General features: G+C 44.0%; 2 protein-coding genes across 3 annotated transcripts in view; both read right to left on the bottom strand.

Moving 5' to 3' along the window:
- vti1a (vesicle transport through interaction with t-SNAREs 1A) overlaps positions 1-27,910 on the bottom strand; it is a 184,457-nt gene that overhangs the window by 154,519 nt on the left and 2,028 nt on the right. For both annotated transcript variants that reach the window (XM_080455882.1, XM_080455883.1), the window contains exons 2-3: positions 14,908-14,966; positions 13,401-13,511 (exon numbers count right to left, since the gene is read on the bottom strand). In XM_080455882.1, coding sequence (XP_080312008.1) covers positions 13,401-13,511; positions 14,908-14,966 — 170 coding nt within the window. The remainder of the gene's footprint in view (positions 1-13,400; positions 13,512-14,907; positions 14,967-27,910) is intronic.
- LOC308105246 (NADH dehydrogenase [ubiquinone] 1 alpha subcomplex subunit 8-like) lies at positions 18,609-19,608 on the bottom strand. Its single transcript, XM_080455886.1, has one exon. The coding sequence runs from the start codon at positions 19,535-19,537 to the stop codon at positions 19,034-19,036; it is 504 nt and encodes a 167-aa protein (XP_080312012.1). The 5' UTR covers positions 19,538-19,608; the 3' UTR covers positions 18,609-19,033.

Below are 27,910 nucleotides of genomic sequence, written 5' to 3' on the forward strand. Positions count from 1 at the left end.
AAACAGAATGATTTGGTAATTTGATATCATATATTGGCATTTTAAAATTGACCTATTGTTGAGTCACAAGAATTTTCAAATAGTAAACATTTACATACTGTAAAATACAATATGAAATGGAAGAAATTGTCTATTGAGAATTTTTCAGTGCTGTTAGACAGAGGCATCTAAAGGGCAGATTATATAAAAGAGTAAAAAACCTACAAAGGCATGTAAGACCACAGAAAACTTTGACAACACCAGAACAAACGCAGTGCAAGCGTGGCAGCAGGCGGAAGAGAAACAAAAGCAAAAGTGTTTAGTCTCACTGCGGGACGCTATAATGGCGCCCAACCTCTGGGATAAATGAACAAGTCCTTAATTCATCCTCTACGCAGTGCAATTCTGATCAAGGCCACAGTCAGAGATTCCACCGCAGGCTTCAAAAAACACACGCCGGAGAAAAAGGCAAAAAAATCATTGGTCACCGAGACCAAAAGTGCCGCCGCGCGCTTTCTCTCTCCGCCACGCTCCCTCATTAGAAGCACTTAGGGATGAGAGGAGGAAATGCGGTTTGATGGGGTGGCGGGCGGGTGGCGGGCGGGTGGCGGCGGTGGCACTTGGTAGTGGTGGTGGGGTGGTGGTGGTGGGGTGACTTTGTTGCCTTCTCAAGGATTTCATCCCTGGGTAAACACATTGCCTTTAACCCGTTGAGACCGGGAACGCATCTGTTTGTTGTCGTTTTCGGATTTCTTTGGCTATTAAAAAAAATAGCAGATATACAAGCGCTTAGCGCAGCACCGAGCTTGTATATCAGCTATTTTTTTTAAATTGTGAATTTTTTTTTGCAAATCTTTGAATATATATATTTTTAAAGCGAACATTTGTAACTGTCAAATGTCTCAATAAATGTCTTCATTTTTCTGAAAACGTTTTCTTGTCAAGGACCCCCAAAATTATGTTTTTGGCCGCTGAATGCCCCATCAAAATATGTTGTTCCAGGGACCCCCCCAGAAGCACAAATTAGAGTTAAAAATGTTTCAAAAAAATATGTATATTCAGAGATATTTTCAAAAATAGCAGATCTACAAGCTCATAGCGCAAGCTTGTAGATCTGCTATTTTTTGAATAGCCAAAGTGTAAAAATAATGGTTATAGCTCAAATCTAGAATGACACAGATGCGTTCCCGGATTGAATGGGTTAACAGGGGGACGAGAGAGAGAGACACAGAGTGTCAGGAGTTCTTCTTCCTCAATATTTGCTTCTCTCTCTCTCTCCTCTCCATCGCTCTTTTCCCCCGCTTTCTAAGGCTCATTTGTTACCCTCCCTCAGAAAAAAAACAAGAGGTAAAAACACAGGCTTACTACCAAGATGATTCATAATATATTTCATAAATACTTCATGAATCCGACACCCCCCCTCCCCTTACACACACACACACACACACCAAATACTTAAGCCAGTCTGGCAAAAAAAAAGGCAAAAAAAAAAAGGAAATACACAGTGTCACCTATTCTAGTACCCGCTTGTCAGCACATCACTGGGGACTGGGTGTCACATGTCACTTCTGGTTTACACCGGCGTGTGGGACAGCCTCGGTGCTCGTCAGGAAGAAGGAAAAAAAGAAAGAAAGGAGAAAAGAAAAAAAAACGGGGGTATAGGACAGAGAGAAGAACAGAAAGTGAAGGGGGGGGGGGTGGAGGGAGGTGTAGAGAGGAGGGGAGGGATGGGGGGAGTTATCATATCATCGGCCCCCATGTCTTTATATTTCCTCTCCCTTATTATCTTTTGGCCCCCGCTCACTCCAGTCACTCAATCACACGGAGCCCCCGAGGACAGAAGAGGGGGACCTGGGAGGGCCTTCACTTCATGGCAGAGGCAGCCAGACAAGCGTCTGAAAGCTATACTGATCGCTGTCACAGTGTTGGGGTGTGTGTGTGTGTGTGTGTGTGTGTGTGTGTGTGTGGGGTAGTGCATTGACTTTGGTTGGTGGTGGTGGTGGTGATGGTGGTGTAGTGTGTGTGTGTGTGTGTGTGTATGTGTGTGTGTGTGTGTGGGAGGGGGGTTTAGATAAGCGAGAGAGGAAATGATCGCGCGCAAGGATAAGGGCCGAATTTGCACACTGACAAACAGAACTTGCGCTTGCGGGCATTATATGCGCATCAGCCCGAGCCACACACACACACACACAGACAGGTGTTAACATAAAGTAGTAGGAGGCGGAAGGGGCGGGGTGCTGTTTACGAATAACAGCTTCCGTGTTTTCAGAGCGCTGACTGACTGGCGATGGGTGCAGAACGTCTGTCGTCGATGACCGCGTAAACTCACGATGGCTGACAGCGAGGCGAGTGACCTGAAAAATGACTTCCGTTTCATCCAGGGTACTCGTCTTGGCAATGCACCTCCCCAAGTTATGACTACAAAACAATACAAAATAAGAATACACCGATTTATTTAGAAGACATAAACGCTCACTCCACTTTAATATCCGGTACATATACAGGAAACAGTCAAAATAAAGACACCTCTCCATGGTGGTGTCTTCCGTTATGTGGCGTTTTATTTTTGAGGATTTAATCCATGTTCCTGCCGGCTGTCGTCATATCAGGTTGATAGCAATGCGTTGGAACACAGATACTACCATTGTCATTCAAGTCAAACCACTCAATGTACTGTGTTACAGTACATTGCTGATCAAGGTATTGTCTATTGGAGTGGTTTTCAACCCTTTTCATATCAAGGTCCATTATTTATTCGGCATTTGAGCCACGGACCACCGTTTGATGAGATTTAGACTCTCAGACCAACTAACCCACTAAAAAAATAGAATATTTTAAGATTAGATACGATTTTGTTGGTGCCATAGGAGAGACAACAGGCAAACATTGATCAAAATAACAATTATTTCATTAACTGATTAAGTAATGCTGATGTTTAACAATAATTTAACTCTTGATAGCGCAAAATGAAACCAAATGGGTTTCATTTTACGCTCTCAAGAGTTAACGATCTACCCAATAAGGGTCCATTTGGTTACCAACTCATTTAGCATGGGGACCACCTGGAACCCCCTCAAGGACCACTGGTGGTCCCCGGACCACTGGTTGAGAACCAGTGGTCTATTGTCATGCTGCACGTGACTGCCAGACAACAGAGAGACAAACTCCTCAATAGGAGTAAGGTTTTGACTTGAACAATGATGTAAGTGAATAAAAAATGTGCAGTTCTAGGGACAACTGGAGCTGATTTCATACCAGGAAATGTACCCCAAATAGTACACAACCACCAGAATCCATCACTATTCTGGTGTTTGACGTAAACATATTCCACATAATCATGCTGCTGTACGTGTGACATTGTGAATAATGAGCCTCACCACCAATTAGGAAGGAGACCCATGTCCTTCTCGTAGCACAGTCCTTCACCCAAGCCTTGGCCAACGCTGCAGTCACGCCACCATCCATGGGAAAGGATGGCTTCACCAACACACAAGAGGCTCAATCGCTAACGACTCCTGCCTTCATGTCAATGCAAAAGGACAACGACAAGCCATAAACGCCCCCCAAATCCATAAAGAGCCCAGGGAAAAGTTGCTGCACACAACAAGCTTTCGAATGAAAGGCCGAATTCATAAGCAGCGGGAAAAGATTGATTTGTTTACATCTTAAATCTGCACTTGGAGAAAAAAAAAATCCCCATCAATCCAAGGGGTCTTTATAGTCGGTCGCGCGTGATTAGACTTTGGCGCCATTGATGGTTTGTTAAGCGACATGCCATAAAACGGAAGTAATCTGCATTTACTCCTCAATGGTCTGCCAGCACAACAGTATTTAGCAAGAACAAGAAGAGTTGAGCCAATCTAAGGCGATTTAAAGTGTCTAACATCCAACTAATGTTCGCCCGTCATGCTGTCTGCATGTAAGAGTCACCGCAATTGAGGATGTGGGGTCAAGCCATTAGCAACCCCGAAGATGGGATTACAATGACACACATCTAGATCCCCTACAAGTAGTTCTACACAGAAGTTGCACTGGAGTATTATTACACCCACTCCCCCCCATTCAAACATAAATCTGAAAATAATGATCGGCATTTGCCTCTTAAAATAAGGTTATTTAGGATGATGAGTCTATAAAAGAATAAACTTTCTGCCAAGCCACTTTGCAGACATTTATGGACTACTGAGGCTGCTAGCTCAGCCTTGAGCCTACTGTATCTAGATGAGTTCATCACTAATTGCAGCAGCTGGATCGTCCTCATGACCATGACTCGTCCATGAACACTACTTGCTATTGAATCTGAAATAGATGTATTTTAATTATTTATAATAATTAACTTTATTTGCATGAATTATTATGATTATAATAATTATGAAGTACTTTACAAAATAAGATATAATTACAGCAGCCCAGGGCAAGAAACACAACACAAACAACTGTATAGACTTCATTCTTCTCCAAACGTATAAGAAGACATTATCATGCTTTCTTTTGTTCATCAGTTCACCATCATACATTGCTTTAGATAAAACCTATAAACACACAGTGCACTCTGACCTCAACCAGAGCATTCACAATGGGGGGAAAAATACAACAAGTCTTTATATTCTAGGTACCGTAGGATCTCAAGAAGCCAGGAAAAATGTTAATTCATTGATGGTGATGAACCGAATGTGCATGACCCTCACGATTCAGAGTCAAACCAATAGCTCCTGGGTTTGGAACCAGAAAAAAGGATGCTGTTGCTGATGGCTAACTTCACATTGACAGGATTCTTTACGCGTACCAAACGATGCAGCCAGGGCTATGTGCAGCAAAGTCAAGTGTCATGCCTCAACTCCAATCCAAGTCAATTCATCCCGTTAAAACACTACTAAACCAACAAGAAAAAAGAGAGAGAGAGAGAAATCTTAAGTTGCTGCAGATCGCCTCATCTGAACTGAGCTGTTTAGATGGGTTACTCAATTTACAATTACAATGTAGGCATTTAGCAGACGCTCTTATGCAGAGCGCCTTACAAAGTGCAAGAACTCGACGGATTTAATTGAAACGTGAAGTCATCTACATTTCCACATTTGAATTAGAAGCGCTTCCGTCTCCGTTGCGAGCTGAGGACCAATATGCTCATGGGATAAGTATGGCACTCAATACTTGCCCTAACAAAATGTTTTCATTCATTATTTCTTGAAGGTCGTTGATGACCACTTACGAGACAGTGAAACTGAGTCAAAACGGGTGGGGAAAAAAAACAACAACTATGAGATCGGTGCCGAAAGGTTTTTGCATTCCATTCACCTCAGCCCTATCTGGTGAATAAACTGTTCAATATTTCAAGGCTGGTTGACTCTGTATAAAACGCTTTGGAAATGCATTAATTATCTCTCTGGGTAGACATTGGGGAAGGCTTTCAGTCTAAAGGTTTTATCAAGTAAAAAGCAGGCCAGAGATGCTACTTGACCGTGACTGCAATCCCCAACAATGCTCTTAATAGACTTATTTGAATAGGAGGACGAAATACTTGAGGGTTACGGAGGTGACCGTTTCCTATGACGGTTGGCCTAGTAATTTAATATCAGAGGACAAATATGGATAATGATATGCATTTCAAGAATGCTCCAAGATTCAACGAGATCATCATGGTCCCTGACGAAATAGTCAACAACCGTTTGTCACGCGGATCTACAAAAGCCGTCCTTATTCATTCAAAACGAGGGAAATGAATGTGTCCGAATTCAAATAAGACGTTCGTGCGGCGACCGTCACGCCATCAACGGGACTGCCTTGACCACCGCTGGCACCAATTTGCACTTACAGACAGAAGAATGTGTGAGCCATTCTCACCAGCAATGGAAGTCGTTTAGGCTTGATATTGAATAAACATTAATTAGGTGTTTAACAGAGTCAAGGATCCTTGATGAATAAACATCTAACATTTGAACTCGGAAGCTGTGTGTGTCTGTGAAAACGACCGAGGCCTTAAACATGCAAAAACCAATGCACCACTTAACAAGTTGAATTAGAAATAACCTGAATGATTGGGTTGGGAGAGGGCATAGGAACTGGTAACTACCACACAGACACACGTTTGCAATGCCACTTTGAGAAGAAATGCCGCCTTTTATATTCACAACCTTTTCTTCCCTTTTTATTTGTGTTTAGCATCACACCTCAGTGGTATAAACAGCAGCGGAGAAGCTGAAGAAGAAATAAAGGCAAATATGGGGGCATACAATTCCATGCGAGCCTTCTTCACGACACCAGTTCTTTGTCAATTAATTGTTCGTGAGCTCCATCCCAAAGCACACAGGTTGAGGTCAGGTATAGCAATAGGTAGAGAGACTTATCATAGCAAATTCACCCATACAACTGAAAGAAAGCACTCTAATTGGTAAATGGGCACCATATTGCCTTTGTCATACATTGTGCAATAAGTAAGCTGACTAGGCCTGAATACCTGGAGCAACGTCGCCATCTGCTGCAGAAAAGAGGAAGGACGGCTCTTTGGAGGGTGATATTTAGAAGCAACAGCAACATGTGAATTGAATTCAAAACCATTTGTTGACTAATAATTGAAATCTGCAGAAAATCAAGTAAATAATGCACAGTAGATTTGTTCTGTGCATAACATGGTTTATTTAAGATTGATTTCTACTGTTGCAACTGCAGAACATGGTTTATTTAAGATTGATTTCTACTGTTGCAACTGCAGTAAGACCAATTAAAAATAGAGATACAGTTCAGATGTGTGTCCAAAGGTACAGTACGTCTATAGTAGGAAGTTCCTTATGATGTATCAGAGTGCTGAACGTTGAGCATCAACTTATCATTTTGACACTGCAATGGAACTCAGTTGAACGAATTGTAGAAAAAATACAGTAACTATGCTATCTTTGAACTTCATTCCATCCAAAATGTAATTTGTTCTACTTCATGAACCAACAAATCTACTGGAAGGGAATTAGACTAGAAGATACATTTGCAAAAGACAAATAAGTCTAGGCTTTCATGTTCAAAACATCCTGTAGATGGACCTAATACTGAGAGGTGTCATCAAGAAGACCACATGAACCCTAGGGTTCATGTGTAGGGTGGACATGTCATAATACCAGTGGTGAAAAAAGGACTCAAAGTAGCTAAAACAAAATGCCACGGTATTCTTTCTTTAACCCATTAAGACCTGAAGCCGATTTTAAAAATGTCTTCTAAATCCTAACAGTTTTCTGAAAAAACCTATGTTTCTATGTCAGTGGTTTTCAATCTTTTTCATGTCAAGGACCCCCAAGATTATATATATTTGGCCGCAGACCCCCATCTCAAAATATGTTGTTCCAGGGACCCCCCAGAGGCAAAGATTTGAGTTACAAATGTTCGCTTTAAAAATATATATATACACAAAGATTTGCACACATTTTCACGATTTTTCAAAAATAGCAGATCTACAAGATCATAGTGCGGCACTCAGTGCCGCGCTATGAGCTTGTATGCTATTTTTAAATAGCATATATTTAAAGTATAAAATAATGGTTTAAGTGGTTACACAGATGCGTTCCCGGTTTGAATGGGTTAAAAGTTTTCATTAGGTGACACCAATAAATAGGAACTTTAAAGTAATACTACATTAGTCCCAAGCCGGAACACAATCGACTGAGTGACCATTCAAATAAACATGCTCTGAAGAGCCTACACAGCCAGGTTCAATCTGAGCATCAACCCGAAAGTATAAAATGAACCCTCCATTTGAACAATCCCAGAGATAAAGTGATACTCAGCATATTGGCGTGCATGAGACATGCACAGAGTGATGTGTGTGTGTGGGGGCGGGGGGGCAGACCAAAACTTGGCCCTTTGAAGATGGAGAGGGTCTGTTTACCCAATAGATTTCATTAAATTAAGCCTCCATTAAGGCCTCTCTGCTAGCCTGATCAAAGTCATCGCTAAAAGGAATACCATTCCGCCTCCCCCCGCAACTTAAACACAACGCCGCCATCAAACCGAGGTTATCTCTATGCCCCCCCCCCCCCCACACACACACACACACACAGTTTAGGATTTTCAGTTGAAGCTGGCAAACCCTTTCGCGGATGTAATGTCCCGCTGTGGAGGTCCTGTACCTTTAAGACCTCCTGTCCCCTCTATTATAAAAATGACAAAATTAAGCTGTCAACCAGTAGCCATATGGCATATTATACATACAGTATGTGTGGGTAGAGAAAGAGATGCACATACACAAACACACACACTTTTTGGAAGTCCGTATAACTTATCTCTAAATAACTGTTTGTTATTTTTGACACATTGCCCTGGATAAAATGGCAAGGTTAACAATGTTGACTGCAGAGCCCCCCTTCTGGAGAGGGAGGGGACGGGCAAAAACGGGGTCTCAATCTGGCACACTGGTGGCAGGGAGACTTCAAACCCGTGGGTGAGCAAGAGGATGAGAGAGCAGGTTGGGGCAGGGGGGGATTGGCGATTGGGGGGGGGCACCCCCACCCCCCAAGAGGCTGGTGGTAGGGGGTGGAGTGGGGGAAATGGGGTTGACAGGGCCTTGATTTCCAGGGAAAGCACAACAAAGACCAGGGTTTTTAACATGAAAAAGAGCGGAGATGGCCTTTCCCCCCCGCCCACCCCCCTAACCTCCTGGTATAGAGGCCTTCAGAGCCCGATGCTGTGTGTGCGCTCTCCGGGCCCGGAGGAAAGTTATACGGGCTGGGCTTCGGCTGAAGCATTTGGCACATCTGAGAGAGGGGGCGAGACTTGAATTGGTGAGCTTTGGGAACACTTGCATCGCATTTACCGAGGGATAATTCGGGGGGGATCGTGATGGTTAGTGTCAGTGATGCTATATAACTTTGACCCGAGCACTGAAATGTGGAAATGATTCTATCAAACGAATAATAGAGCAACATTGTACAGTACTGTAACTGCGCAACAATAAAGCTAATGTTTTTTTTGGGGGGGGGGGGGTTTCTTCTTCATTTGTCCACCATTTGTTTGCTGAAAATGTTGCTCTGGGCAACTCTAACCGATGTTCTATTTTGTACAGCCTGTAACCCCAAGGAATTATATAGAATCATAGTTAAAGGTTCTTCAAAAGAACAGCTTGGTACATTCATCTCTTGTGTTGTTCATAAGCTTTAGAGCAGGGGTCTTCGTCGTTTTTCAGGCCAAGGACCCCTTAGCTGAGAGAGAGAGAGATGAAGCAGGGACCCCCAATACATATTGTATAAAATTGTGTTGCAGATTAAACTTTTTCATACATTTCACAGATAGCATCATAGATTTGTTTGACAGCACTATCATCAGCGTTGTGGAAATTCATGTTTTTGTTTGTTTACACATTATCTTTTCTATTTGTTTGTTGAATTCATGTTTATGTGTATTTTCAGACATTTAAACCACTTAAAACCCTCAATATTTAGTCAACTTGACCGTTAGGTCTGCTCTTTTTCCCTCTACACCAACTCTCACAGATTGTAGATCTGCTATTTTCAAAGATTTAGCGGCCCCCGTGTATTAACTCTGAGGATCCCCTAGGGGTCCCAGACCCCCTGTTGAAGACTTCTGCTTTAGAGGACTCTGAACTGAACAATCAGTGATGGAAACCAATGTGAGCGATGACAAGCATCTCTCATTGGCTGGTGAGGTGGTACAGCGTGTCAACAAAGCTTTATCCAGTGGAGCAGTTGTACAGCTGACCCCATGAATATACAGTATCAAAAAAATTATATGATTATGAAAAACATATACAGCCTGTACTGAATGTATGCTGTCATGACAAGGTTCGCTCACACTTCGCTTCAACCTCGCCCTTAAAAGGAGTAGTTCACCCAACAAAAACAAAAAAATTCTATCAATTACACACCCCATTGAAGCATTGAATTCATGGAGAATTTTTCAAATGCAGGTCAAGTGAGTCTCCTACCGGAGTCTCCGCCGGTCATCAAATTATTGGCTTAGGCAATGTGACAAAAACAAAAAAATATCCAAGAATTCAAGGCTTCATGAGGTGTGTAATTGATAGAAAATAAGTAATTTTTTGGGTGAACTACTCCTTTAACGCAAGCTATAAAGAAATGCAAGCGATGCAAATTAGCACCAATATCCGGCACAGCAGGTGTTAATTGCTTGATAATTAACCACGGCAAGGATGGGGGGGGGGGGAAGCGAAGAGATTAAACGTGGGCCCAATTAAATGCCCATGGTGAGGAAAGCGAGCCCTCTCGGTGCATAGATCCCCTGTGTGATCTGAGTTCACACAGCTCCGCAGCGTACCGGCAGATCACTGGCCACCGATTTTGCCGTCAGAGCAAGATTTTCAATGGCTGTTTACTTGTTTGTGCCACATTTTTTTGTGAATGCAGGGTTTGGATTCATCCCCAATCCTAAAATAGTCCCTGACTTTATTCTCATCTGGATACGATAAAATAAAACATTATTCGTACAGTCGATACAATTGTGATGAACCACTTTTAATCTATATTGGGTAGGTCATTATAGGGGAAAATAGTATTGCTGTCGGGCAGAAACCTCTTACTGTATATCCATATTTCATATATTTTATGTTTTTCGTTAAAGGTAGGGTAAGTGATATTTTTTTTGGGGGGGGGGGGGGGGGTTTGTTAAAAAGGTTAAAGTACTATATTCTGATAGTAGTCATTGCTACAGAGCGTTTGTTCGGTCACAGGGGTCTCTCCAGCTCTTTAGTAAACAGAATATAGTACATTTTCAGGTAGGTGACAAAATGTAAGCCAATCAGGAGAGAGCACTGAAAACGCATTTTCTGTTTAATAAAGAGCTGGAGACACATGGGAGACTCCTTTTACTGAGAGAGAACAAACACTCTATAGCAATGAGTACTATCAGAATATAGAGCGCTATGTAACACTTATTTTAACCAAAGTAAATCACTTACCCTACCTTTAAGTAAAGCCCTACTTCATCATACAAGAGTGTCGCACTAAAGTAGTGGAAATAGCCGATCCACAAGCTATGCGATGTGAGGCGTTGTGAGCTTGTAGATCGGCTATTTTCACCATTTTAAATCGTTTTTTTAAATAATAATAAAAAATTATTTGTTTTACTCACAAGGTGACAGCGACGATTTCCAAATATTTCTAATGCAATGCATTGTGAGTTTTGTAGATCGGCTATTTTCAAAGCACATAGGGCTTAGGTGGCTAACAGGTGTTCCTGTTAGCAAACTGGGGCTATTGCTGCCAGGTTGGAGGATGAGCTATGGCAGTGATGGACCACTTTGCAACATAAAAAGGTTGCTGCAGATGTGTTGCAGGGTTGTACTTGATCTCAGCCATGACAATTTTATTAATGTACTACTAATGTACTAATCCAAACAGAAATACCATAAATATCCAAAGACAGATTCAAAAAGATTCTAAATAAGTGTTTCTGCTTAGTTATTCCAATTTAGCTTGGCTTTAAAAGGGGCAATACTACTAAGGGGATGGGGTGCCATTATGCGCAAAGTAATCATATTATACAACAGAAAATATGAAATGTATGAATAATGATATTTTCAATGTAAGACAAGGATGTGTATAAAAAAAAGAATACGTTTGCAAATAATAAGGTCAAATTGGAAGAAAAGAAAACCCCCAAACAAATCAAAAAAGTAGCATTTGGAAAATGTGTGTCTCAGGAAGTGTGAGCAGGTATCGATTATTCATTTCAAAAACCTTGAGCAAATTCTGTGAGGCAACAATTTGGACTACAAAGCAAGTGACATAAAGCCCATAAGACCGGGCTTCCTCATTAAGGTTTGATAGAGGTTGTAGATCAAGTCCAGACATGGTGATTTATGAATTACTAAACAAGGTCAGATATCTGTACAGTCAACACATAAACACACACACAGGCCTGCTCTCGACGGGCACCACTCACAACTTCAAAACACAAGACTCTGAATTAACTGAAGCAGACGTACCACTGACCTTCAGTTTAGGTCTGATAGTGTGTGTGCGTGCTCGTGTGCATGCGTGTGCGTGTGCGTGTGCGTGTGCGTGTGCGCGTGCGTGTGCGTGTGCGCGTGTGTGTGTGTGTGTGTGTGCGAGACGGTGGGGGCAGGCAAGTGTTCGGAGTAAGCTTGTGAAAGTAAGCAGCCAGACTGGAAGACAATTTCTGTAAACAGGGACACGTGTTGGAGACTGCAAAGAGCCGTAAGTATGTACTGTACTGTACAGGAGGTACGCAATTGAAGGCCAACCAACAATAACCTGACAGCCATGACAGAGAAACGTGCTGAGAAAATTAGGCTTTGTACAAGCTAACTTAGTCAATTAGTCCCTCATTACACGACTGGAAAATCCCAACAAGCCCGTAATGTTGACAGTTGACAGTAATGTTAATCTAGTTATTCAATTAAAGAGTCGATAACATTGTCTATGTGAATAAATAAGGCTGTGATAAACAAATGATCGCCATCCATGTGCATAATGTACCAATATTTTACATGTCTTTATTTCAGACTCTTTTTTCCTCCTTCTCTTGATGTCTATTTTTTTCATATTGTTAAGGTTGGTAAATAGTGGCTCCTCCAGAAGCGGCAGTATATCATACCCATGATGCATTGCATGACCAGCCAGTTGAGCGAGGGCGACCTAAATTCAGGTATATTGTTCAAATGGTTTTGTTTAGGCATTAGGTTTAATGGTTTATGGGATTAGGTTAGGTTTATAGGATTATGGTTAAGTTTAGGTATGGATTTGAGTTCAGGCTAAGGACCTGAGAGGGTGTTTAGCCAATGAGATGGCTTGACCTCAAAGTAACACCCAGATTCAGAGCTAGTAGAGACTGGGTACTGGTTCAGGAACCATAAACCATCTACAGTACTGTATATGAGAGAGTTTGTTATACTAGTGTATACCCGGACCTGCGTGCTGGGTCTGAGCGGGCGGCTTCTGGGGAACCACTCATTCAATTGACTTCACAGTGGACATGGCACTTCCTTGCGTCGACCGCAGTACACCTGTGCTTACATTCACACATCTCCTCTCCCCACCACCCCCAGCCCCCTACTCCATAATGCAACAGTTTGTCCCCCCCAGATCCCAGCCCCAGTGCATTGACTTTATTTGTGCGTGTGAGTGTGTGTGTGTGTGCGCACGTGCATTTTGTGTAGGCGACGGGCACCTTTGCATTGACTTTACATGCAATTGTGCCGCATGATGAGTGATCAGACCGACTTCACACTCGGCAGTGCACTCCGCTGTAGCCTGTGGCGTCAACGGTGCACACATCAGTATGAAGGCGATCGGTTGGCGGTTCTCCAGATACACTCACTCACTGACAGAGATTTGTGGAATTCATAGTTGGATTGCCCTCCCTAGTATAAATGGTGCTACTGGCCATCACTGTGAGTATGTGTATGTCTCTTCACAGACGTGTGGAAATGCCTGAGTACTTACAAAGTCCTTCTCCAGTTTCTCCAGCTCCTGCTTGTAGCTCTTCAGTCGGGTGCTGTACATGGCTCTGCTCTGGATGGGGATCTCACGCACCTCCAGGTCCATCTGCTCCACCTACAGCACCACCAATCATTGCATTAACCACTTACGGCTTTATACTTTGTCGTATGACAGTGGCACTTAAACGTAGCGAAAATGACGCTCTAGTCTACATTGTAGAGCGTCGTTGTAGAGTCTACAAGCTCATGACGTGTTGCGACGTGTCGTGAGCTTGACTGAGTAGACTCTACAATGACGTACATAGGCTATTTTCGCTCATTTTGAAAATGTTCCCCTATAGTGACATGCCTAAAATAGGGACGTTTTTATGCGAGAGCTTCTGGGAACTCAGATTAGGTTGAAAGAGGAACTTGGTTCATTTTCACTTTTCCAATTGGTGACATGGTCATCAGGGCTTACAGCTGCATTAAGCCTAATTACTCCGTACGTAGTAAGACGGCGTAGCTTGTCGACAAGAACCGATTTTCAAGGTAACAATGCACCACGTTGTTAGCTTGAAATTCAGTTATCGTCGGCAAGGAACATAAATTAAGCTTGTGTCATACAGTAATTTAAGCTTTACACTGGGAAGCACAAAAAAAGACGCAATATGGACGATCACAATTCATTTTGCATCAATGTTAAGACACAGTAGTACGTGTGTAAGTTTTAAGATCATTTATTCACAGCTTCTCAAAACTTTACACTTCCCTACTTTAGTAACCATATTTATTCTAAGAAGTCACTGTAATGATGCCAAATGTTGGCATCCGTGGAAAAATAAAAGATGCTCGACACAGACTTGTTGACAGTTGTGAAAATGTTCGACATTTTGAAATGAGGTACTTCAGTGACATTAACTTTAATTTATTCCGATGTTTTTGTAAAAAAAAAAGAAATACACATAACAAAACTGCTAGATCCTAGTGCCACGTAACTTTGATAAAAAAAGTTGTCAGGCAAAACCGTGGATCTGTAAATACACAATCAAAATCTGAGGACCCTTCACTGTAAAGACGCACGCAGGGGCCCGAACAATGTTGTACAGCGTGAAGTCAAAGTAACATCTGACGTATGGCTAGACAGGCCTCCAACGGCATGTCTGGTAGGAAACTAATAACTGTGACATAATAAGACAACTGCGACAACAATTTGTCTGTCAGTTGACTTTGCTCATTTTTTTAAATGAGACGTGCACACCGGCACCTCAAGATAATGGCATGAAATGTGTCACGGGATGTCACTTAAAGAGGAAATTACTGGAAATGTAATCACGCCAGTAGCGAAGTGGAAGCCTCCCCTCTGCCATATGAAGTGTGTGTGTGTGTGTGTGATATCATGTCACCGGCAGGATAATACAGGTGCCGTTCGTCTGGCGCCGGTTGAAAACAATTGTCCCCTCCCCCACCCTTGTGTAAAATTCATTATTTAGGAAATGGGAAGAGCAGAAAATTACTGATCAAAGACGTACCAACTCTCTGACTTCTTCAAGCTGTTTGTCGACATTTAGAACCAGCTGCGTCTTCTCTTCTGAAAAGGGGGGGAAAACACACACACAGACACACACACAAAAAACACAGCAACATATTGATCAGTCGACGGAGCAGCAGTGCTTCATGACAACAACCAAACTCCCCCGCAATGGAGAGAGAGAGAGAGAAAACAACACACGAGGACGCATTTGAAGATATATTTACACATTCTCTCAGCACGACGAGCCCACATTTGATGTCTCTTATTTATTGGCGTGTACGAGAGGGCCTTTGTTGGGGCTGTGTTGAGGAGCGGCACTGAGACACCTCGTGCCTGACTCAAAGGGAGAGGGAGGTGTCAGCTTTGCTCGCTTGCCAGAAGTCTTGAGTCCCACTCAGGATGACTAAAGCGCTGTTCGGCGCCTCACCCCGTGGCTGCACTTCACATTACCCGTTGAAACTCATTAGGACTTGCCAATGTTCCTTAAGATGCCTGTACGTGCGTGCGGTGTGTGTGTGTGTGTGTGTGTGTGTGTGTGTGTGTGTGTGTGTGTGTGTGTGTGTGTGTGTGTGTGTGTGTGTACGCACGCCCACTCTGTGCTGTGCTGAACATTGTTGTATGAGGTAGCGCGAGTAGCGTTAGAAAGGTACCACTTGATTGTTTTAACAAAATAAACCCCATTTCAGAAATCGTGAGAATAGCAGATCCATAAGCGTTGCATTCTGATATTGTACTATTTTAGCTGTTTTTGACAATTTTCCGCCAATGACATGCCCACAATAGGGACGCCATGATTAATGTGGTTAACGGATGACAGCAGAGATTAGGCTACATTCACAAGTCTATACAATACATTTTTGTCATCATCTAGAGCAGGGGTGGGCAACTTTGATGATGGAGAGGGCCACTATATTTCCACACTCACTCCAGAGGGCCAAGTTGCATATACTGTCTAAACTGTCTAAACTTACTTCATACTTTTTTTTATTTTATGTTACACAAAAGTAGCAAAAGTAGCTGATCTACAAGCTCAAAACACGTCGCTGTGCGACGCGTTTTGAGCTTGTAGATCTGCTATTCGAATTGGAATCCTGATTTATTCTTTGCTATTCTTGAATTGGAATCCTGAAAAGTTACATTTTTATTTCATTGCAAATGCATTTAGTTATACTTATGTTAACTAAGAACTTAAATACAAATACATTGGACATAACAAAGTATTTTAATACTAGTCATTAAGCTACTGATATAGACTGAAGTAATTAAAGCAGGTCATGTTTGCATGTTTGGAATTGTAACAGCTGAAATCAATAATATATCAGTATTCTGATATTAACCTGCGGGCCGCATTAAGTGAAGGTGGGGGCCGCATGTGGCCCCCGGGCCGCCAGTTGCCCATGTATGATCTAGTCTTGAGCAATTGTTTTCCTTTTGTGTTTAGGTACCCGTTTGATCTATATGGAGGGGTGTGTAAGATTTTAAAAGTTGGCATGGTTCTCAACTAATCTCCTATATTGTATGCGTCAACAATAGCGTTACACTATGGCTTTTTCCAAAATGTGAACATTGTGAGCATGCCCACATAAATTAAAGGCATCCTGATGTGCTTGAGAAACGGGAGTTGAAGAGAATTTCGAAAATGTCATAATCCATCATACAGGACTACAGTCATTACAACTCAAATCCTATCAAATGTTTTGCAGCTTCCGTCTGTTTACCTGTGTCACATACAGTCAACTCTTGCATGAGGAGCTCAGACATTTTCAATAAATCGCCATGTAGCCAAGAGTACTGAATATGGGCTTTTAAATCCTTTGCATTTAACTCCATTAGTTAAGATGTTGCTCATGCTTGTATAGCTATGACTGACCCAAGAATTACACCAAAATTAGAATTTCACCTGGTTTGTACGCTCGGTCCCAACAACAACTAGCTGTGCTATTCCTTACACCAGGGGTCTTCAACGTTATTCAGCCCAAGGACCCCCTAGCTGAGAGAGATATGAAGCAGGGACCCCCGCTACATATTGTATAAAACTGTGTTGCAGATTCAACTTTTTCATAGATAGTTGGATTCATGCTAATGTGTATTTTCAACAGTGTGTAGGCGAGGCGTTGTGAGCTTGTATATCTGCTATTTTCGGCTAGTGTTCCCCATCATACAAAGATTTGGCGGACCCCCTGTGTAGTAACTCTGAGGAGTCGGACCCCCTAGGGGTCCCGGACCCCCTGTTGAAGACCCCTGCCTTACACCTAACCGGTCCAAAGTAGTTTGAACTAACTTTTTGAGTGACTCATCCTGCAATCTGCCAACAACATTATGAGATATCTTGCTGTTGTCTTCTTGATGTTGGCCTGAGGATGGTGTTGGAGGAGAGAGGTCACGGCATCACTCAAATGGTTAGGAGGATGAATGGGCTGAACCGAGTTTCATGCTGAGCCACCCATTACAGTACATGTTCAGATATCTTACGTGCAATGCGAAAACACTGTTCTAAGGGTGATGCTCGATTAAAGGCCATCGGTTCAACAAAATCAATAGGGCTCATCCATCGGAGGTCATGAATGCGCTTCAGCAAGTTTCATGGCAATCCGCCATGTTGATACACCATTACCACTGTGTAACTGCGTGTCTTCTTCACAGGTCTCCCTAAAAAAAATCGATCAGATGCCTGCGGTTTATTCAGGACACTGCTGCTTGAGTCCTTACTAAAAACAATAAAGTGGATATCACTCCAGTTCTTAGGTCTTTACACTCTCCCTCTCTATTAAAATACTTTATTCCAAAATACAACTGTTTGTTTTAGGGGTGCAGCAGTTAATCAAAGTAATCGATTATAAAAATTAAATAAATCAAAAATGTAATCAAATAATCAGTCCCTAATTTTGGCATGTCATTATCTTATATTAAAATTGGCTTAAGGCGGGCCAGTGAACCACTCACGCTCAAGTCACTATGACTCAGCCATAACCATATAAGGAGTTCCCAATGCAGCTACGACCAAATATGGAGTGTGTTGTCTAACCTCAATGTGTCATCATGGCATCAGGCGCAAACAAATCAGTCAGCTCTATATATGGGCACAAAAGGGGCCATGCCCATACTGTATATGGGCATGTACTGATGACATCAGGGATCTCCATATATGGGCTAACAAGGACTAACAGATACTATAAGAATATACTAAAAGTTTCAAAAATTGTTAAAATAGCAGATCTACAAGCTCACCACCGGTCATGATGCGACATGTAGTAAGCTTGTAGACCTGCCATTAAAAATGTCTTGGGACAACACTGCTGTGCGACTATGTATAAAATTGGGCGTAGGTGGTTAATCGCTGATATATATACAAATATAATTTGTTTTAAACTGTGCTCGATTATTCGATTAATCGCTAAGAAAATACAGCCTTAGTTGGTTTGTAATGACAATGACCGCCTTGATTCCATTCCCTTTGCCTTCAACCTTGAGAATCAGAGGGGGCATCTTGTAGCGGTAGAACGGGTCTGACACGCTGCGATTGACGTTGATAGACATGCTTTTTGGCTGATGTTAAGTACCATCAATAACAAAACCAGATCTCGAAAGACGCTTTTGGTGGATTCTTCGCTGACAATATGTATCGTAATATGTATTCGGTGGAGCCTTTATATACTGTTGGCTGCGGTCCTTTTTTTTTTTTTTTGTATTATGTTTTTCTCTATTATTTAACAACAACCATAACACAGCATGTTGCATTTGTTCACTCATAATGTACATAAGGGGTTGGGCAAGTTGTATGGATTAACCCAGGGTGTGTATAGAGAGCTCTGAAAATGGTGCAGACTGACTGGAGACCAGTGGACATGGGCCCTGTCCAAAACTAAAATATTATGTACACTCTCAGAGTTATGGGGGGTCCTTGACATTTTTAAGTTTGAGAACCACTGGCCTAGATCATATTCATCAGAGAAAACTGGGCACATTTGATCAAAATGGTAGCACTGAAACCAGCCTTTCAGAAGCCTTGCTGGCATCATGCTTGCCCTGGTTGGCAATACTTTTGATTTAGATTGCAAGGTTGTTTCTAGACAAGGCCCATGGCGTGGCGGGTGGAATTATCTAATGGGTCTGGGTCTCCCATCTCACCAGCTCCAGAAGAAAAACCTACTGCCCAGTTTGGAAGGCTCTAGTTTGCCATCAATGACTGGGTTGGGCTCAGGGCGTGGCCGAGAATGGTAGGGATTCTCAGGGAGGGGCCGATCTGTAGACACCTTGGTCACCTTAGACAGGTCTCCCAGGCCGGGTCTCTCCCAGCCCAACTTATCCAGGACACAGTTGTCAAACACCTGCTGCTCCGTGCGGCAGCGGCGCAGCTCGGTGAGGTTGGAATAATCCAAACAGGTCCAGTATTCTGTGAACGACTCCGCACAGTTCCCCTTGATTTGCCTGAAGAAGTTGATTGCACATTCATTGACTTTCCTCCCTTCCTCTAGACACTTCCTGGGGTCCTTCTCTTCCCAGCGGCAGAGCATGAACTCCTTGTTGGGTTTATCACACTGGGAACCATAGTGATGTGCAGCAGCCTTCAGTACTGCAGATGACACATTCACCTCGTCCACTTTCAGCTCCTGCAGGGTGGGCAGCATGGCGGACCCCCTGTTAGACCACAACTAACGTGGAAAAGTCAAATTCCACTGCTATAAACACAGCCAAAGACCTCGACTGACTCTGGACTGACTGTCTCGTTGGCTGCGGTCCTAATGTCACTACGATGATGTCAGGTAGTGTCAGGCATCTCCATATATGGAGCGGGCTATCTCCGCTATGCCCAAATCTAGGACTATGACATCAGCCCTAGACGTTACGGTTATCTCCATGTATGGAGTTCCGGCCTGCGTCGCTGGAACTGTTGAGATCGCTGTCGGTGCCTCCGGGCCGGGCCGTCTGGCGGGACCGCCGCCTGGGCCTGGAGTATCTTCTCCTGCCGGATGGATCCCGGTCTAATGAAGAGGAACTATGTCTGGAACGGTCACGTCGCCGGCCAGCGTCCCGTTCTGGAGAGTAACTCAGACCACTGAGGTGCTCGGTGGGATCACGGTAATCTTCATCACTCTCCTCCTCTGCCTCTTTCAGGCATTTCTTTTTTTTTTCTTTTTTATCCCACGATTTTGTAACCAATTTTTTTACACCCAGTGCCAATTGTCTATGTAATCCTGGGCACTATCTTCCCTCTGCCAACCTAGGGAGGCCAGGGCCGAGCTCATGCCTCCTTCAATGCATGAGAGCCAACTGACCTTCTTATCACCTGACAAGGGAGAGTTTCCCTGGTTGGACATAGCGCGTGGAAGGAACACGTTATTCCAACCAGTTCCTTTCCCCTCCATCAGGCGCCCCGGCTGGCCAGGGGGAGGCAGTTTGACCCTCATTTTTTTTCGGCCGCGCGGGATATGTGTCCCTTATTTCAATCTCTGGGAGTTGGCAACCGTAACCTTGCCATACCTTAGCTTTTGCTGAACTGATGCCACTGGACAAAATAAACAGGTACAGTGAAAAGAATATGACGTCAAAATGTACATTTTCTTATCCATCCATCCATCCATCTTCAACCGCTTATCCGGAGTCGGGTCGCGGGGGCAACAGTTCCAGCAGAGAGCTCCAGACCTTCCTCTCCTGAGCAACATTAGCAACTTCCTCCTGGGGGATCCCGAGGCGTTCCCAGGCCAGTGTGGAGATGTAATCCGCCCATCTGGTCCTTGGTCTGCCCCGGGGTCTCCTCCCAGTGGGACGTGCAGCGAGGACCTCCCTAGGGAGACGCTCGGGAGGCATCCGTACTAGATGCCCGAACCACCTAAGCTGGCTCCTTTCCAAGCGAAGGAGCAGCGACTCTACTCCGAGTCTCTCCCGGGTGACCGAACTTCTCACCCTATCTCTAAGGGAGATGCCAGCCACCCGTCTGAGAAAACTCATTTCGGCCGCTTGTACCCGCGACCTTATTCTTTCGGTCATGACCCACACTTCATGACCATAGGTGAGAGTAGGAACGAAGATTGCTCGGAAGACCGAGAGCTTTGCCTTCTGGCTCAGCTCTCTTTTCGTCACCACAGTGCGGTACAGCGACTGCAATACCGCTCCTGCTGCTCCGATTCTCCGGCTGATCTCCTGCTCCGTCCTCCCCTCACTCGTGAACAAGACCCCGAGATACTTAAACTCCTTCACCTGGGGCAAAGCCTCATTCCCTACCCGGACTGCACAATCCACCGGTTTCCTGCTGAGAACCATGGCCTCAGATTTGGAGATGCTGATTTTCATCCCAGCCGACGCACACTCGACTGCGAACCGATCCAGTGAGAGCTGAAGGTCCCGGACCGATGGTGCCATCAGGACCACATCATCCGCAAAAAGCAGTGACGCAACCCTTAGCTCACCGAACCGTATACCCTCTCCGCCACGACTTCGCCTCGAGATCCTGTCCATGAAAATCACAAACAGGATAGGTGACAAGGCGCAGCCCTGTCTGAGACCAACCCCCACTGGAAAATAATCCGACTTACTGCCGAGCACACGAACACAGCTCTCGCTTTGGGCGTACAGAGATTGGATGGCCCTCAACAAGGTCCCCCTCACCCCATATTCCCGCAGCACCTCCCACAGAAACTCCCGGGGGACCCGGTCATATGCCTTCTCCAAATCCACAAAACACATGTAGACCGGATATGCATACTCCCAGGCCCTCTCCAGGATCCCTGCCAGAGTAAAGAGTTGGTCAGTTGTTCCACGACCAGGACGGAAACCACATTGCTCCTCTTGAATCTGAGGTTCGACTATCGGCCGGACCCTCCTTTCCAGTACCTTGGCATAAACTTTCCCAGGGAGGCTGAGTAATGTGATACCTCTGTAATTGGCACACAACCTCTGGTCCCCCTTTTTGAAAAGTGGGACCACCACCCCAGTCTGCCACTCCCTCGGTACTGTCCCAGACTTCCACGCGATGTTGCAAAGACGTATCAACCAAGACAGCCCCTCAACACCCAGAGCCTTCAGCATTTCTGGACGAATCTCATCAACCCCCGGAGCTTTGCCACTGTGGAGTTGTTTAACTACCTCAGTGACTTCCTTCCGGGAGATTGACGCCGATCCCCCATCATCCTCAGGCTCTGCTCCTGTCAGGGAGGGTGGGTCTGATGTCATTGGGTTTAGGAGTTCCTCAAAGTGTTCCTTCCACCTCCCTACGACTTCCTCACTTGAAGTCAGCAGAGCCCCATCCTTGCTGTATACAGCTTGGATGGTTCCCCGCTTTCCCCTCCTGAGGTGCCGTATGGTCGTCCAGAACAACTTTGGTGCCGCCCGAAAGTCCTTCTCCATGGATTCCCCGAACTCCTCCCACACCCGCTGCTTAGCCTCCGTCACAGCTGTGGCTGCCGCCCTTCGGGCCTGTCGGTACCTTGCAACTGCCTCTGGAGTCCCCTGGGATATCATACCCCGATAGGCCTCCTTCTTCAGTCGGACGGCTTCCCTGACCACCGCTGTCCACCAGGGTGTTCGAGGGTTACCGCCCCTTGAGGCACCTAAGACCTTCTGACCACAGCTCACAGCCGCAGCTTTAGCAATAGAGGCTTTGAACATTGCCCATTCCTGTTCAATGCCCCCAACCTCCACAGGGATGCCAGAGAAGTCCCGCCGGAGGTGGGAGTTAAATTCCTTCCGCACAGAGGTCTCCTCCAAACGTTCCCAGTTCACCCGCACTACACGCTTGGGTTTGCCAGGTCTGTCCAGAGGCTTCCCCCGCCATCTGAACCAACTCACCACCAGATGGTGATCAGTTGACAGTTCCGCCCCTCTCTTCACCCGAGTGTCCAGAACATAAGGCCTCAGATCAGCTGATACGATTACAAAATCGATCATTGATCTTTGGCCTAGGGTACTCTGGTACCAAGTACACTTATGAGCATCCTTATGTTTGAACATGGTGTTTGTTATTGTCAGTCCATGACTAGCACAGAAATCCAATAACAAGCCACCACTCAGGTTCAGATCAGGGAGACCGTTCCTCCCAATCACGCCAGTCCAAGTATCCCCGTCATTGCCCACGTGTGCGTTGAAGTCCCCCAGCAAGACTATGGAATCCCCCACCGGAGCCCCATGCAGGACCCCATGCAGGGTATCCAAAAAGGCCGAATACTCTGAACTCTTGTTTGGCGCGTACGCACAGACAACAGTCAGCGTTTTCCCCCCATCAACCCTTAGGCGGAGGGAGGCGACTCTCTTGTCCACCGGGGTGAACCCCAACGTGATGGCACTCAACCGGGGGCTTGTGAGTATCCCCACACCCGCCTGAGACCTCACACCCTGAGCAACTCCAGAATAAAACAAGGTCCACCCCTTGTCCAGGAGTTTGGTTCCAGAGTCCTTGCTATGTGTGGAGGCAAGCCCCACCAGGTCTAACCGGTAGCGCTCTGCCTCCCGCACCAGCTCAGGCTCCTTCCCCACCAGCGTAGTTACGTTCCACGTCCCAAAAGTCAGCCTCTGCTGCCCCTGATTGGTCCGTCTGGAACCTCTGCTGTCACTGCCACCCATCTGACAGTGCACCCGACCCCACTGGTTCCGATCGCGGGTGGTGGGCCCACGTGGCGGCGAAGATCTGCCCACGTTCCTTCTTCGGGCTGTGCCCGGCCGGGCTCCGTGGTTAGCCCGGCCACCAGGCGCTCGCTGACGAGCCCTTCCTCCGGGCCTGGCTCCAGAGGAGGGCCCCGGGCTTCCTCCGGGCCGGGTCGCATCACTTCGTCTTGAATTGTCCATGAAGTGTTTGGTGAACCATTCTTAGTCTGGCCCCTCCCCCGAGACCACTTTGCCATGGGAGACCCTACCAGGAGCACTAGGCTCCCGACAACACAGCTCCCAGGTTCATTGGGGCACACAAACCTCTCCACCACGGTAAGGTGATGATTCATTGGAGAGGTTTTTCTTATTTTGAGGTTGAGACATTTTCTTATAACATTAACAATGTGTAGTGTGTTACAAAATCGAAAAATCCAAAATAGGACCGACATTTTTAGCTTGCGGCCCTTGGACTTTTGGTATTTTGCTGAGTGGCCCCTGAGCCATCTTAACACATTTTTGCAGTTTTATGCCAGAGATTTTTTATTGAGAAAAAAAAAGTACTCAGGAGCCGAGATACAGAGTGGATAGGAGTCTAGATCTTCGAAAAATCATATCTCCTTGGTCTTTGGGTAAAATTAAAAAAATTTTTTTTTGAAAGATCAAGTTGATCTTGGCAATCAAGTGATGGATTTGAAAGAACGAGTTAACTTGATCTTGGCAATCAATGTGTTAAGTTGAGTAGCCCTGGTTTATAACATTTATAACACATTACAAAGGATTTTATAATGACTTAAGGTCAAGTATCATAATACTTTCATTATGATGATATTATATCATCACTTTACTTACAACACACAATGACCACTTATAGTGACTTAGAATCACAATATAATGCATTCTAACATTGATTGATTTATATAAGTCATTATGCAATGCTTTATAATGTGTAATGTCATTATTCTTATAAAGCATTGAGTACTTATGAGTGCTTAAAACTTTAATTGTAGTGTTATAAGCAGATTATAATGCATTATAATACATACTACTAGGCTTTAAGTAAATTGTTACTAAAGCTTCTTTTCTGTATTATCCTAAGGATAAATATCTATCGACTGGAAATCTTTTGAATAATAATAAATAACTGAAAAGTTATGTGGTCTTTGAAAAGTTTTTGCCATATATTTAGTGGATGCGAGTCAGGGTTCCTCCTCCTGTGGATTTAGGACGAGGTCCACTTAACCAAGCTGTGAACCATCTCCATTTCCTGCCTCACAAGTCACAGAACCTCAAGTCAAGTACTTCCGTTTTTTTTTTATCCAGTTACATTTTGGACATCTTTCCCAGATGTGACTGCTCAGCTGACAACAATTTAGAAATAAATTTACTAGGTCAGCCATCACCGGTGAAACCTTTCAGTCCACCGCAGTTGGATAAATAATTACCAGCATTTTCAATAATTGAAATGCAGACTTGACAAAACTTCCAGCTCAAAGACGAATCACAAGGCTATCAGTGGTGGGATAGCAACAACGCAAGAGAAAAAAACCTAAAAAAGAAAAAAACACAGAACCAAGATCTTCATTTCTCAGGCCTTATGGGTCTACGTTGCCTTTTGCCAGTCCTCAAATTCATTTTTAAAACCTGTGTCCAACCTCACAGCCTACACAGTAAACAGCCAGAGGCGATTCTCTGCAAGGTGAGACGGTGCTCATTCTCTGTGCGGATTCGGGGCCTGAGAGGTAAGGGCCGTGAAATATGCATGGATATTTACTGGGACTACAGCCTGACCGACGGACACATTGGACGGACAGACGGAGCAAGAGTTTTGTAAACAGGGTGCAGGACAGGTGAAAAAAAAAAGAGATGAGGCTGGGCATGGGCGAGTGAAGATTTCTATTTCATCTGCACTCAATATTTATGCACCGATGATTGACAGGCTCCTCTCTTAGTCTCTTCCATACATATTCCTAACAAGTGGGGAGAGAGAATTTACTTTCAGGTGCGCATTCCATTGTATTCTTGTTCCAACCTTTCCTTAGACCATACGTTTTGGTGGAGGTGGGCAAACGGAACAAAATAAATATCCAAACACGCTTTCATTTGATTCTTGCATGAATGTACATGCAGTCAAAGACCGTCATGTGGGCATTTTATTTCTCATGATGCCCAGTTCATCATCGGAACAGAATGCTAGTGAGACAAGCAGCAGCAACAATGACAAAATGCCCTTTGTGTGTGGCTGTTGTCTCTGAGGGCTTTTGAGCCAAGGGCAAAATTGATACATCATTCAGAATAGAAGAGTGGGTAAAAAACAAAAGCAGAGAAAGGTCTTAATCAGCAATAAGAGAAATATATTTGAGTGCAAACTATTCTGCCGGTAGCCGAGGACACAGGACAATGACTTTATGATTGATTTTACTGGCTTTGTACATGCATTCATGGGTGCTTATTTGACACAGTCACCGGAGGGTGACAGGAGGCGACGTGGAATAGCTCCATGGAAGTTGAGCTATCGCGTTTCTGCAAAATGACTGTATTGAGTATTGTGAAATTTGGGAGGTAAGCTCAAGTGTAAGCCCACAAGCAGAAGACGCCTGGTGTTTGTCCCAATTATGAGCAGTACCAAGCCGTGTTCACAGCTTGCAGAAAAGAGGCAACCTGCGGATTGCAAACAACACTGTTGCACTGTAATTGTGCCGTGTAAACAAGCACTGTAAATGAAAAGAAGTGTGCAAAAATAGAACAAGGGGTGATGGTGCGATTCGAATAGCCTGCGCAGTATCTAATATGCCCTATTTTGGGCTTGTCATTATATGTGAAAGCTGTATAAAAAATAATTAAAAAAATTGTAAGAAAGAAAACCTAACTATTTTCAAAATAATTTAAACAGCAAAATGCTCTAAAATAGCAAGATTTTCAAAAATAGAATATCAGCTATTTTCCCAATTTTGGCGACACGGCTTCATCAGCCATACAACTAGCCAGACTACAACATATCAATAAATGATTGAAGAGTTGATAAGCCAGAAGATAAACAAGAAACTCTTTATGAGCAACAAGTTGGATAAAGTAAGGGCAGGGCACTAGTTCTACTCAAAATATTTAGTAAGAGTGTGTGCGTAAATGTGGTTGGTAGCATTAGTAGTAGTTATACATAGTTGTCAACTACAGTAACTAAAACTTATAGTTGTCAACTTGTCAACTAACTAAAGTGAAAAGAAAAGTAATTAATTCTGGCTGGAACTTTCACTGGGGCATCTGGAAATGCACAACTACTATCACTGCTGGTCAAATGTATGCTATGCTTTCTGGTTAAGGTGTTGGACTACATTAGTGATGCAGAGTTTATCTCTGTAAGGGGATACAGTAATCATCATAGAGCATGACATGCAAAAAATAGTAAATACCATGTATTGTTTGACATTCAGTCTGACATTGTTTGAAGTCTGACACAAAGTATGCTGGTGAAAGTAAAAATAATCTAGGTATTATCTGAGATTCAAAATAAACAACAAAAAAGGTTTAATGTCATATTGGGCGACAGCCGTTTAAAAGTCATGTTTGGTTCAAGTAAAAGTAAGCTCAAGGGACAGTATGAACCACTCAAATACAGGAGCTCTAGTCTTGATCTGGCCTGAACATAAGCCACACAAGAACTCAGAGCCTCCGGGCTTGGCTTTGGTCTTTCTTCCCTGCGGCTCAACTCAGACATTCTCATGATGCTGTGGATCTACAAGCTTCTTGCTCATCCCATGAACCCGGCCATGTTACTCAAGCTGTTTCACAGGGAGCACAAAGACAATATCACACAGGGAAACTTTGAGTGCCACTCATTAACTTGCTTGTTAGCTAACGCAACAACTGCAGCTTGAGAACTATAAAGAATGCTGGGAGAGCATAAACAAATAAAATACAATTAAAACTACCTGAGACGCTTCAAGCATGCATGCCCCACAATTTCATACAGCAAGAAACTGTATTCTGACCTTGTTTATATTTCCTCTGATCAATGCTGTGGACACACCCTCCACACATCAAAAGTCCTTAAACTGCTTAAAGTCTATCTATGAGCTTTTCACAAATACACCTGGAAGAGCAAGTCTCTCCATTCACTGTTATTTCTCTGCAGAGAACTTGTTGATGCAGAGCAAGAGGAAACACTTCAACCAGTCTGTCATGCCGGCTCAACCTCAGCAACATTTAAACCTGATTTATACTACGAAAACGGCAGAGCTGCGACACATTGTGTGCATTGTGTATAATCGTACCACTGCACTATTTTGCAAACTGTTAATAAAGCATTCAATTAAACAATTAATCAATCAATAACAACAGCATGCATTGGGAGTTTGTAGCTGACCTTTGACAGAGTAAGAAGCCTTCAAGCCAGTGACACATACATGTATCACCACACAAAAACA

This window comes from Gymnoscopelus braueri (genome assembly GCF_963280865.1).
Source record: "Gymnoscopelus braueri genome assembly, chromosome: 17".
Taxonomy (NCBI): domain Eukaryota; kingdom Metazoa; phylum Chordata; class Actinopteri; order Myctophiformes; family Myctophidae; genus Gymnoscopelus; species Gymnoscopelus braueri.

Coding starts and splice junctions, on each gene's coding strand:
- LOC308105246 (XM_080455886.1), bottom strand. CDS start 19,537: ATGCTGCCCACCCTGCAGGAGCTGAAAGTGGACGAGGTGAATGTGTCA.